Consider the following 14,453-nt stretch of genomic DNA (forward strand, 5'->3'; position numbering starts at 1 on the left):
CGCCGAAGCGTAGGAGCTACTGTGCACCCGGCGTGAGTCACCCGCACACCCCTGCCCCGTACAGGCGTGTCTCTCTGTGATCCTAGTTTGGCCAACAGGCATTCTCAGTTCCACCCCCAACCCCCAGTCCGGCTGACACGAGGCGGAGGGAAGGCGCGGAGGTCGCTGTCGCCTACCCAGCGGAGCCGGGCGGGCGGGGAACAGGGGCGCTGATTCGCTGGAGAAAGGACCTTCTCGAGGTTTGACTTGACTGGCTTCTTAGCTCTTGAATCGGTTTTTCTGAAGGAGATTGTGAAGAAGCCAAGGTGCTGGCTGAAGATTACACCTGTCTACTCTGTTACCCATTTACTCTGGAGAATTAACACTTATTGTACTTTTTAAAATAAAACTTGTTTTGGTGTTTCCGGAAAGTTTGTTTTTTAGTATTTCCGTTGTAATTTATTACCTCTTGCTTGAAATTGAGTCCCAAAGGAGTTTTTAGGAGAGAGGGTAGAATCTACCCAAACAAAATAGGCTCAGCCAGCCAGTCAGTATGTCTTTCTTTCATCCATGGAAATGTGTGTGTGATGTCACAGCACTAAGGGCAGATGTTTCCTATTTCTTTTGGGGTAGTCAGTCTCCGAATGCGCTGATGTTTTCCATTAATGTGAATAATTTCATCATTAATGGATTTCAAATTTTTTATTAGCGAAGCATGTGTAATTGCGCTGGTCAACAAAATCTAAATTACTTGCTCAACAGTTTATATCAGTTCGCAAAAATGTACATCGTAAGTTTAGCATCTTTCTTAATTCGTACGGATGTAATTAATGATTGGGGTTAAAACCAGGGTTTGAATTCTGGCTCTGCTACTTATGGTATTCTTGGGCAAGCTACTTAAATTACTGAGGCTTTATTTCCTTATTTCAAAATAAATTATAAAGCTTCGTAGAGTTGTTTTTCAGAATGAAATGACATTATATATAAAAAGAATATGAAAGCTATCTCAATAAATATTGTCTTTTCCCAAAAGGGATTATAATTATTTTACCTTTGGTGCTTTGTTGACTGTGTAATGCTAAAACGTCATTCACACTTTACAGGTTTGTAAGATTAAACACAAGTATCTTTATTAAAGAATGATCTATTTTACAGTACTTGTAAAATGTATCACTGAACTCTTAGAACTGCGGAATGTTAATGCTGGAAGAGATTTTAGGGAATATATGGTCCAATAATTACTTCTGTGAGGGAGACTGTTGAGGAATAAACAGTGTTTTAGGCCGAAACAGTTTCAGAAAAAAAAAAATTTATTGCTTTTTTATTAACTGCTGCATTGGGAAACCGCAGACTGGACTGCTCTCTCAAACACTAGATATTATTGTTTGTAGCGTGTGTTTAAAGATTCTATTTAGGATACAAAAGAAAAAAAAACCATTGAGGCCGGGTGCAGTGGCTCACGCCTGTAATCCCAGCACTTTAGTAGGCCCAGGCAGGCGGATCACAAGGTGGAGATTGAGACCATTCTGGCCAACGTGGTGAAACCTCGTCTCTACTAAAAAATACTAAAATTAGCCGGGCGTGGTGACACACGCCTGTAGTCCCAGCTACCCAGGAGGCTTGATGCAGGAGAATCACTTGAACCTGGGAGGCAGAGGTTGCAGTGAGCCGAGATGGCACCACTGCACTCCAGCCTGGGGACAGGGCGAGACTCCATCTCAAAAAAAAAAAAAAAGAAAAAAAGAAACCATTGAGATAACTTTAAGTTCCGTTGCATCTGAAGTGATTACCAGTAAATATAGTTTATGAACTATCTGTATCTCTTAAATTTTTGTTTAGGAAATGTCCTTTGACCTTCCACAATGATCTAAAACATTTCAAACATGTTTCCAACTGTACAGACATAGATGCTCACCCTTCAGTTGGTTGAAGACTGGCCTGTTGTAAAAACAATTTGTCACCAAGAGGATTCTTGTAGCAATAAATGGCAAGAAAAGACAACCAAGTAATCTGTCACTTTATGTTTTGTCAGCAGAGCACTGTCAATTTAAATTTACCTGAGATCTTCACCTTATTCAATTAATACCCTAAGTTCTTTAGTTCACTAGGTCTAAATTCAGAATTTGAATAAATAAGATTCACGTGCCTTACTGTGTAGTTTAACTAAAAACTGAATCTCTTCAAAGGGGAATTTCACAATTCTGACTTCTTTCTCAAAGAATGAGCTTATACTGTTTTTATAATGGCTAAGGAAATTGAAGTTTGGAGAAGAAAATATATACAGTAGCTGCAAATAAAATACTTAGGAATTAACCAAGGAAGTTAAAGATCTCTACAATGAAAACCATAAATACTCCATGTTCATTATTGGAAGATTCAGTATAGTTAAAATGTCTCTAATACCCAAAGCAATCTGCAGATTCAATGCAATCTCTATCAAAATACCCATGACATTCTTCGCAGAAGTATTTTTAAAAATCCTAAAACTTACACAGAACCATAAAAGACCCAGAGTCACCAAAGTTACCCTGAGCAAAAAATAAAAATGGAGGAATCATGTTACCTGACCTCAAATTATGCAACAGAGCTATAGTAACCAAAACAGCATGGTAACTGGCATAAAAACAGACACACAGACCAGTAGAACAGACTAGAGAACCCAGAAACAAATTCATTCACCTGCAGTGAACTCGTTTTTTACAAAGGTGCCAAGAACATACATTGGAGAAAGGACAGTCCCTTCAATAAATGGTGCTGGGAAAACTGAATATCCATATTAGAAGAATGAAACTGGATCTCTCTCCTCATATACCAAAATCAAATCAAAATGGGTTAAAGACTTAAATCTAAGACCTCAAACTATGAAACTACTATAAGAAAACATTGGGGGTGGGGCATGGTGGCTCACACCTGTAATCCCAGCACTTTGGGAGGCCGAGGCGGGTGGATCACCTGAGGTCAGGAGTTTCAGGCCAGCCTGACCAACATGTAGTGAAACCTTGTCTCTACTAAGAATACAAAAATTAGCTGGGCATAGTGGCGCACACCTGTAGTCGCAGCTACTTGGGAAGCTGAGGCAAGAGAGTCCGGTAGGCGGAGATTGCAGTAAGCTGAGATCATGCCATTGCACTCCAGCCTGGGTGACAGAGTGAGACTCCAGCTCTCAAAAAGGGAAAAGAAAACATTGGAGAAACTTTCCAGTACATTGGATTGGGTAAAGATTTTTTGAATAATGCCCTACAAGCACAGGCAACCAAAGCAAAAATGAACAAATGGGATTACATCAAGTTAAAAACCTGCACAGGACCAGGCATGGTGGCTTACGCTTGTAATCCCAGCACTTTGAGAGGCCGAAACAGGTGGATTGCTTGAACCCAGGAGTTTGATAACAGCCTGGGCAACATGGCAAAGCCAAAACCCCATCTTTACAAAAATACAAAAAGTAGCTGGGCATGGTGGCATGTACCTGTGATCCCAGCTACTTGGTGACCCACAGAGGTCAAGGCTGCAGTGAGCTGTGATCATGCCGCTGCATTCCAGCATGGGCAACAGAGAAGCCCTGTCTCAAAAAAATAAAAAATAAAAATGAAAACCTGAACTACAAAGGAAACAATCAGCAAAGTGAAGAGATAAGTCACAGAATGGGAAGAAATATTTGCAAACTATTCATCTGCTAAAGGATTTATAACCAGAATATATAAGGAGCTCAACTATATAGGAAAAAAAATCTAATAATCCGCTTTAAAAATAGGCAAAAATGCTGAATAAACACTTTTCAAAAGAAGACTTAAAAATGGCAAACAGGTATATGAAAAGGTGTTCCAACATCACTGATCATCAGGAGAAATGCAAATCAAAACTACGATGAGATATCATCTCTCCTCAAAGTGGCTTTTAAGCAAAAGATAGACAATAACAAATGCTGGTGAGGATGTGGAGAAAAGGGAACCCTTGTACACTGTTGGTGAGAATGTAAAGTAGTACCACCACTATGGAGACTAACTTGAAGGTTTCTCAAAAAAACTAAAAATAGAGCTTCAGTATGTCCCAGGAATCCCACCGCTAGCTATAGACCCAAAAGAAAAGAAACCAGTATATTGAGGTATCTGCACTCCCTTGTTTACTGCAGCACTATTCACAATAGCCAAGATTTAAAAGCAGCCTAAGCGTCTATCAACAGATGAATGAGTAAACAAAATGTGGTACAAATAAACAATGGAGTACCATTCTGCCATAAAAAAGAATGAGATTATCTCATTTGCAACCACATGGATAGAACTGGAAGTCATTATGTTAAGTGAAAAAACCAGGTGCAGAAACACAAACTTCACATGTTCTCACTTATTTGGCAGTAAAAAATAAAACAATTGAAGTCATGGAGATAGTAGAATGATGGTTACCAGAGGCTGGGAAGAGTAGTAGGGTGGGAACTGGGGATGGTTAATGGGTACAGAAATATTAAGTTAGATAAAGTGAATAAAATCTAGTATTTGATAGCACAAAAGGGTGATTATAGTCAACAATAATTAAACATTTTAAAATAAGAGTATAATTTGATTTTTTGTAACACAAAGAAAGGATAAATGCTTGAGGTCATGGATACCCTATTTACCCTGATGTGATTTTCACACGTTGTATGCCTGTATCAAAATATTTCATGTACCCATAAATATATACACCTACTACATGCCCACAAAAATTACAAAGTAAAAGAAACCTAACTCTATAATTCCTTTTCCAACATAGATTCTAACCCTATATCATTCTGTTACTCTCTGGGAGACCCTCCCCCACTCTAAAATGTCCTTATATATCCTGAGAAGGTTTCAAATCAAGACAAGTATGCCATTTTGTCTACATTAGGACATGTCTAGAAAACAAACCTCATTCCTCAATTGGTTCCACAAGTCTAACTACTATAAATGCTTGTGGATTCTGGAGTGCCCTCAGGCATTTCAGGCTTTTTTTCTTTTTTCTTTTTTTTGAGATGGAGTTTTGCTGTTGTTGCCCAGGCTAGAGTGCAATGGCGTGATCTCAGCTCACCGCAACCTCTGCCTCCTGGGTTCAAGCAAGTTTCCTACCTCAGCCTCCCCAGTAGCTGGGATTACAGGCATGCGCCACTATGCCCGACTAATTTTGTGTTTTTACCAGAGACGGAGTTCACCATGTGGGTCAGGCTGGTCTCAAACTCCTGACCTCAGGTGATCCACCCGCGTCAGCCTCCCAAAGTGCTGGGATTATAGGCGTGAGCGACCGCACCCGGCCTCATTTCAGGCATTTTAATCTATTTACCTAAGACAGGTTACTCTTTAAATTGATTAGAATTTTATTTACAGCTTAACCAGGAACCAAATAAAGCAGAACTCCCAAGACATATACATAACCGGAATCTATCCTGATCAGATAGACTTCATGCCTTGGTGATTTAAGAATCAGGAATTATGTGAAAAAATACTCCCATCATCTGTCATAAAGTTAACTGTATTCTGATTTTTTTATTCCAGAATGTAAGTTTCCCTTTCACTTGTTGCATTCCCTGAGCAATCAAGTAATCAAAACATTTTAGAGCTGCAAAGGATTTTGAAGAGTTCAAGTCACTTACCACTAAGCAACTGACACTTGGTTTTATAGGTTATAAGGGACCAGAAATCTGCTTTTCTGGCTCCCAATCAATCTGATTACCTTGTGTGAGATTCTACTTTATTGATATATTTAAACATAGCCCATGTCAGCATTTAGGATTTTCTAAAGTACATCGAGCAATCTTTGTATGCCGTATTATCAAATCAAACAGGAAATAAAAATTACTAGAATCCTTATTTCTAGAAACTGAATAAGTATCAGAAGTTCTTAAGCTTGATTTTCAGCTCTGCTACTGACACTGAAAATCATTTTGGAAAAGTGCAGAGAAAACATGATGGGTAGATATTTTGAAAGGAGGGACTAGATCAGAGATGGCAGATAGGTTATACATCCACCAAGAGTTACTCCTTCTCAAACCCATAGTTGACTGTGGTAATTCGATTCTATACTATTTCCTACTGAGATGTAGCCTTGGGATCCTACTTAGTAATTCACTTCTAGATAGTCAGTACCAGTTGATGGGAATTAGCATGCAAGATAAAATTGATTTTCCATTCCTGGCAGTAGAGTTGTAAAGCAAAATTATGCAGTAAATGAAAGATTAGACAGGAACTTAATAGTCACTTTATTTTTGGTTATTGAGATATCAGTCTCCTTTCATTTGAATTGTTGGCATCGTTTTGTTCATTAGCTAATTAGTAACAGGTAAAAAATGTGAAAATCCCACATATTATATGTTAGGATTTAGTATATGATTTGGTTAGGATCAACTACAAATTCTAAGCATGCCTAAAGTTTTTTTTGTTTTGTTTTTTGTTACAGAGTTTCGCTCTTGTTGCCCAGGCTAGAGTGCAATGGTGCAATCTCGGCTCACGCAACCTCTGTCTCCCGGGTTCAAGCGATTCTCCTGCCTCAGTCTCTGGAGTAGCTGAGATTACAGACATGCACCACCACGCTCAGCTAATTTTGTATTTTTAGTAGAGATGGGGTTTCTCCATGTTGGTCAGGCTGGTCTCGAATTCCCGACCACAGGTGATCTGCCTGCCTCGGCCTCCCAAAGTACTGGGATTACAGGCGTGAGCCACCGCGCCAGTCAAGTTTTAATTAGCCTCTCGTAGTTTCAATAGCAAAGGCTTACTCAAGTTAGCACAAGCACTGAGGAGATTATGGTAAAGATCAACGTAGAGCAGCAGTGGAGGCACATATCCCTTGTAAATCCCAAAACAGAAACTGTCACGCTAATAAGCCAAACTGGAAGTAGATCCAAGGCTAGATACTTCAGCCCCAAGACTTCTTGATTCCTCTCTAGTGCTTAGTTATAAACATGAATCAGCTATGTTACTTCCTCAGTTTGCTTCTCACTACCAGTTAACTTAGTCATTTTTTCTATGCTTTATCTTTTTTTATCTCTTTATAGATAAGTATAGCTTTCCCGTAACATAGGCTTGCCTCATGGCTATGATGCTATGATACTGCCTCATGACTTTTCTGTATTCTTTTTTTTTTTTTTGAGATGGAGTCACTCTGTCCCCCAGGTTAGAGTGCAATAGCACGATCTTGGCTCACTGCAACCTCCCCTGGTTCAAGCAATTCCCCTGCCTCAGCCTCTGGAGTAGGTGGGATTACAGGCGCATGCCACCACACCCAGCTAATTTTTTTTTTTTTTTTTGTATTTTTAGTAGAGACGGGGTTTCACCATGTTGGCCAGACTGGTCTCAAACTCCTGATCACAGGCAATCCGCCCCTCTCGGCCTCCCAAAGTGCTGGGATTATAGGCATGAGCCACGGCACCCGGCTCTCTTTTCTATATTCTTGTTAATAATGTCTACTAACGCTTGAATCTTGAGCTCTTTTCCCAGGTCTAATTCCCAAGGGCTCATCTTTTTACATCAGAACATTTTGTTTGTTTCTGGTCAGCCCAGGATTTGGTCTCCAGCATTGGTCGCATCAGAAATGATAAAGGGAGTTCTTAAAATCCCAAACATGGCTTCTTTGCCATTACTTTAGAAGGGATACTATAGGTTGAGTATCCCTTATCCAAAACGTTTGGTGTCAGAAATGTTTCAGATTTCAGATTTTTTCAAATTTTGCGGTATTTGCATTATATCGGTTAAACAATCCTAATCCAAAATCCAAAATGCTCCAATGAGCATTTCTTTGGAGCATCATGTCAGCATTCAAAAAGTTTCAGATTTTTGAGCATTCCAGATTTCAGATTTTAAAATTACGGATACTCAACCTGTATAGTGGGGTCCTGTATAGGTTTACCTCAGGACAACAATAAAGCAGGTCTTGACTGATCTATCTTGAGTTTGTTTAATTAAAAATTTGTTCTGGGATGGGCACATTGGTGGCTCATGCCCGTAATCCCAGCACTTCCGGAGACCGAGACGGGCAGATCACTTGAGGTCAGGAGTTTGAGACCTGCCTGGCCAACATGGTGAAAACCTGTCTCTATTAAAAATACAAAAATTAACTGGAAGTGGTGGCACACGACTGTCATCTCAGCTACTTGGGAGGCTAAGGCAGGAGAATCACTTGAACCTGGGAGGCAGAGGCTGCAGTGAGCCAAGAGTGAGCCACTGCACTCCAGCCTGGGTGACACAGGAAGACTCTGTCTCAAAAAAAAAGAAAAAAAAAATTGTTCTGAATTAAAATATCAAAATTTAATATGTAACAAATTAAAAATTTTAGCCTACTAACTTGCATACCAATGAATCAATGAATGTCCTTATGCTATAATTATTATAGATTATTAACTAATTATTATCTAATAATGAAGTGACCATATATGTATCTGAGTCATCTTTCACTTAGGTTCATAATAGAGGCTAATATTAATACAGTGGCATACAGAGTTTTTGTACAGATATATAAATACTTTCTTAAAGTACTAATGTGTACTTAAAATAGCGTTTGACATGGTCAAAATGATAAATCACATTCTAAGTTTTAATTATTATAAGAAATATGGAAAGTAATATGTAAAACTAATTTAAGGAGATGCTATATTTCAGGAGATAATCTTTTAATTTTGATACCATTAAAACAATTAGTGGTACTTGTTAGGGTTTTGTAGAGCTACGATCAGTACCAGATCAGAGGAATTTTAAGTTTTGTTGGAGATAAATCCTTATTTTAACATAAATCGAGGAAGAGCAATGCTTTGAAATCTAGAAAAGCTTCAGCTCTTGTGTTGATATGATTAGTGTATCCTTAAGGATTATCCTGCTTTGATAATTCCTTTTAGAGTAATAATTCAGCTACCTTATTTTTTATTTTTTCTTATATACATTATATATTTTTAATTGTATCATATTCTTGTAAACTGCCATAAATCCTGAGGAAAAACACAGGGAATAATACACAAATGAAGCCTGATATATTTAAAGACTGGCATTTTTACCTGGAATGATTGTTCATGTTTTTTATTATTGAGGCATCAAAACCCAGGAAGAAATGTATATGGTAAAACAGTTTTCATCATTCTATAGCCATTTTAACTAGCCCAGAGGCTAATTAAAACTTTAGGCATGCTTAGAATTTGTCATTGATCCTAACCAAGTATCATAAATTCTGTCTTTCTACTTCCAAATGTGTATTTCTACTTCATGTAAAATGCTATCTATTTAACCTTAATTTTTGACCAAGAAAAGATGAATTATTTAGAATAGTAAAGTATGTCCTGGTCACAAGTCCATTATAGTGTAATTTGTCACGTTACTTAGTTGTATAGATTTATACTCATTTCATTGCACAGTCCTACTTACTATTAATATGTCCTTTTGAGTTAGAATAATAAAGATTATATGTATTTCTAAGTTTTCATTTTTAGTTTATTTAATGTTTTTGTGTTTTCCTTTTTATTTCTTGAACAAATCAGAGACCAGAAATGAGTGGAATGCTATCTTAAGCCAAAAAACTATTACAATTTTTATTTAATACTACTTAAATGAAGAAAGATAAAAAAAGAAACAAAATTCAAATTGATAATTATCCCATTCAGACATTAGTAAATATGTCGCTCAATCCAAGTCGACCTTCCTCATCAGAGGTAAGAAAATCTTTTTATACTAAAATATAAGAAAGACCTGCTTATCATTGTTTTTGAAAAGTTTTATAAAAGCAAAAACATAAATTATATAAAGTATTAGATATTGACTCCACCATGATGCCAACTTCATATATCCCATTGCCTGGTTACACTTCTCGTGTCGCTAGCTCACTTCCTCTACCCCAACCATATTGAGATCCCCAATGCATTGATTCTATCACCTTTTTTACTATTTCTCAATTGTATGATTGAAGGTGGTACCCTCCATATCTAGCTTAAGTTCCATAGAGCAGTCATGATCACTCCTTTGCACATACTTTTGACTCCTTGCCCCTCTGTCACTTCATTGTGCTGCTTGGCAAAACAACAAACATGGTTAATGCATTTCTCCACCTGTTCTGTACCTACACCTGAGCAGCTGAACATGGCTAGACAAAAAAAATGTATACCATCATAAGTACCATTCTCACTTTAAATTCATGACCATGAATTTCAAATGGAGTCTTTTCTGGTGGGCAGTCTTGCTGTCTGCGACTCATTAATTCACTCTTTCACTCTTCTGAACAAGTATGTCATACCATCTCAGACCCCCAATACCTTCTCTCTATTTTCTCTTAAACCAAGTGCAATCAAGATTTCATCTCAATTATTCCACCAAAACTGTTCTTATTAAATTCACCCTTTCATTACTAAATCTGTTGGTTAATTCTTATCCTAAACATTCTTGATCTATATGTGCACAATAGCTGACACCATTAATCACTTTCTCTTCCTTGACATAGGCTTCACTAGGCTTCTAGCATACATATTATGTTTGTTTTCTTCTTACCTCCCTGGTTGTTCAATCTCAGTCATCTTTACTGGGCCTTCATCTTCTTCCTGACCTCTTAATTTGTGAATACATCAGGGTTCAGCTCTTTTATGTTTGTTTTCTTCTTACCTCCCTGGTTGTTCATTCTCAGTCATCTTTACTGGGCCTTCATCTTCTTACTGACCTCTTAATTTTGGAATACATCAGGGTTCAGCTCTTTGTTCTCTTCTCTGCCTACACTCATTCCTTGGTGATCTCATCTAGTCTAATAGATTTAAATACCAAGTTTATGCCAAGAATTTCCAAATTTATAGCCTTATCTCAGTCCTCTTTCCCAAATTCCAGATTCACATAGGCCTATATTCAACTGACTAACTGACATCTCCACTTGGATGGCCAATAGATATCTCATCTTACTATGTCTGAAACTGGATTTTTTTCCCTTCCCTAAAACTTGCACTACCCATGACTTTTGCCATTTCAGATACTGAAAGGTCAGATCTATCCTTTCAGTATCTGAGGCCAAATGCCTTGGAGTCATACTTGATTCTTCTTGCATACTTGAGTCTTCTACTTGACTCTTCTTTCAAACTCCACTTCCAGTAGATTGACTCTGACTCTTCTACTTGACTCTTAAACTCCACTTCCAATTGATTGACTCTAACTTTTAAATACATACAAAATCTGACTGCTTTTTAATAACCTTTACTGCTAGCACATGAGTCACCATTGTCTCACACTCTAATTATTCCAGTAGCTTCATAACAAGTTCCCTTTTCTTGCCTCTTATAGTCTGTTCTAGCTATGATCCCTATCACTCAACCAATTAAGTAAAACATTATGTATATCCTGATATAATGCAATATAAAATACAGGACACCACTTATAAAATATTATTGCCCCTGTGTCACTTGAAGGCTGGATAGTTAACTGTTTACAGGAGATAAGAGAGGTTGGAGAAACAAGTTAAATGACACCTTAGAGATAATAAAGTATATTCAGAATGTAGAACATTCTGTAAGACAACTGGCTCAGTATCTTTTAAAAAGTCAATGCCATGTTAAAAATAAAAAGCAAAAAATAGGTTTGGGAGCTCTTCAAGATGAAAGTTTTAAAAGACGTAACAACCAAATGCATTGTGTGATCCTTGTTTGAATTCCAGGTTAAGAAAATATTTCGAGGACAATTGGGAAAATTTAAATATGGACTGGATATTAATTGACATTAAGGAATTTTAATTTTTTAGATGTGAAAATGAAACTGTGATTATGTTACAGAGGTCCTTATTTTTAGAATATGGATACCAAATAATTTAGGGATATAGTGTCGCGATGTCCGATTTACTCTGAATATTTTATTCGGAGAGAGAGAATTACTCTATTTATATGTATGTTTAAAATTTTTCCTATAAAATAAAAATATATGTCAGATCTTAATGTTTCTCTTAAAACCATGCATTAGCTTCCCATTTTATAGGTGAAAATGGCTCAGAAGGCGCTATATGTTTCCCCTCTACCTCCTTATTTTTCTGAACTTATCTTCTACTACTCTCTCCCCTACTCTCTCTGCTTCAATCATACTGATATGCTCTCACCTTAATACCTTTATTTTATCTCTTTCTGAAACTCTTTCCCTCTAGATCTTCACTTGGCTAATTCCTTCTTTTCCCTTAGGTCTTTACTCCAATCTCACCTCTTCCATGAGACCTACCCTGAATATTTAAAACTGAAAACTTCTCCATTCCATATCTTCCCATTCTTCTTTACCCCACCCTACTTATTTTTCCCTAGTAGCTACCACTTTATAATATCTATATTATCTATTAGTGTTTTGTTTATTGTTTTTTAATTTTAAAAAAATTTTTTTAAATTTTACTTCTTAGAAGTCAGTATTTATTGTTTATTGGCTATAGTTCTCACAAAACCAGGACTAGTCTGAGGCAAATGAGGTACTTGCCATAGATGAAAAATTTAAGGGGCTACCAAAAAATTGTTTTAGTAAAATTAATGCAAAAAAATCCATGATGAACAAGATACCAATATTTTAAATAAGAGACAGAATCCAACAGTGCCATCCCTAATCATTTTGAAACCTGGGGCAAAAGAAAAAGTATGTGCCCCCATATATATATGTGTGTGTATATATATACCTTGTAATGTATTTTTAAAATAGCTAATGGTTTTAATGAAAATATTATTGATAAGCAGCTTCCATTAAAGCCAGGAAAGTAAGATTATAATAAATCAGGGTGACAGTGTAAATAGAATATTTAACCTTAAAATAATATTGTCAGATTTAATATGTACTTTAAAATTTTTTAATGTTTTTTCAACTACTTTATTGTTCTGGAAAAAAACATTAAAATGTATTTTTTAAGAAACATGTATATAAATATTTAGTTCAAGAGAGAGTTTCCCCCTGTAAAATATTAATATATTTATATAAAGATAAGTTCATATTTACTTCAAATTTCTTAAGGTTTTGCAAATATTCAATAGTATAGCAAGGGGATAATCTTTTAAGTGCTCTAGTGTTCAAAATGCAACATACAGAAAACTTCACTATCAGATCTATACAAACATTTTAAATTTTTAATATTTCATCATCAAAAGCATAGAAGTAATTTTCTTGATTTATAAAAACAACTTGAAGAAAAGCTTATGCTCAGGAACCATTTTTATCTCCTATGAAATTACTAATATTAACAGTAGGCCATATTCAAACTTTTAAAGGTTTCTCAGATATTTAATATTGCATTCAAGAATATTCATTTAAATGCTTTGACTTTTAATATGCAGGGAGTATCAAACTTCATTTGATTAAGAGATAAGACTATATTTGCAATCGCTCTGTTTCTGTTTTGGTTATATAAATATTTTTCTAAATAGAAGGATTCTAATCAAGGGCATAACAAAACATCAGTGGAAAAGTGGATAGTTACATAGAAGCACAGACACACAGACATGCCTGATGTAAGAACAATCATTCCTTTCTCCTTGGTCAGGAACAGGTTCTTCCTGGAATTCTGGGGAATAAGTACATTCCCCAAACCACAGTATTAAACCTTTTGCAGGTGCTGAGGGCTAGCAATCATCAGAACTGTAATAGGGAGAAAATATACAAAGGATAAAGATTCCACAAGTTCACCCCAGTGGAACTGAGTAGGTGGGGAGTGAGGTGAGGTAAAGGTTGATGTTAAGAAAACTAGTCTTGATGCCCTAGGATTCTTACTGCAGACCACAGAAAAAACACCATATGCCAAAGATGTTGAGATAATCTCATAGCCACATCTATAACATTGTTGCCAAGGGAAAATGTACTCCAAATGCCAAGTGGCCAACTTAAGAACAAATTTTTAGTTCATTTTGTTTTTTGTTTGTTCAGAGGGATGTATGTATTCCATTTTTTTCTGTTGTATTTATTAAACTTAATTCTATAGAACATCAGTTGATTTTTTTTTTTTACTTTAAAAGTATTTTAACTAGTGTTCTTCTCAATTTATTCAGTTGGTGGAACTTCATGTTTTTTATGTCCCTGAAGGATCATGGAACTATAAGCTAAATACCATTTCAACAGAAGTTGTTAACAAATTCATTTCAGCTGGATTTCTAAGGCAAGTATTGTGTAGTCATGTAACAATATGCCTGAAAGAAGAATCTTTCTTTCTTCAGAGAAAAATGCTTTTTGGAAATTTAAAAAGTATAAGTGAAAAATATTTTGTCCATGTGATAGATCCATTTATCAATATGTAGTGCTATGTAACAATTAAATCAGTTCTGTAAGAATAGCTCACTTGGCCATAATACTACCACCTAGAAAACAGTATATAACCTGTGTATTATTATGGTCATACACAAAGTGAATTAAGAGAGAAGTTATCTAAAATTAAAAATCTGCTAAACTACTCAGGAGGCTAAAGTGGGAGGATTGCTTTGAGGCCCAGAAGTCAAGGCTGCAGTGAGCCATGATTGCACCACTGCACGCCGGTCTGGGCAACAGAGTGAGACTCTGCCAAAAAAAAAAAAA

At 36.4% G+C, this 14,453-nt stretch overlaps 1 protein-coding gene across 1 annotated transcript in view; it reads left to right on the forward strand.

Moving 5' to 3' along the window:
• Nucleotides 1-14,453, forward strand: part of SPATA1 (spermatogenesis associated 1) — a 47,264-nt gene that overhangs the window by 373 nt on the left and 32,438 nt on the right. Inside the window, exons 2-3 of the mRNA XM_025383265.1 lie at nt 9,446-9,616; nt 13,934-14,040. Coding sequence (XP_025239050.1) covers nt 9,515-9,616; nt 13,934-14,040 — 209 coding nt within the window. The 5' untranslated portion in view covers nt 9,446-9,514. The remainder of the gene's footprint in view (nt 1-9,445; nt 9,617-13,933; nt 14,041-14,453) is intronic.

This window comes from Theropithecus gelada, chromosome 1, assembly GCF_003255815.1.
Source record: "Theropithecus gelada isolate Dixy chromosome 1, Tgel_1.0, whole genome shotgun sequence".
Taxonomy (NCBI): domain Eukaryota; kingdom Metazoa; phylum Chordata; class Mammalia; order Primates; family Cercopithecidae; genus Theropithecus; species Theropithecus gelada.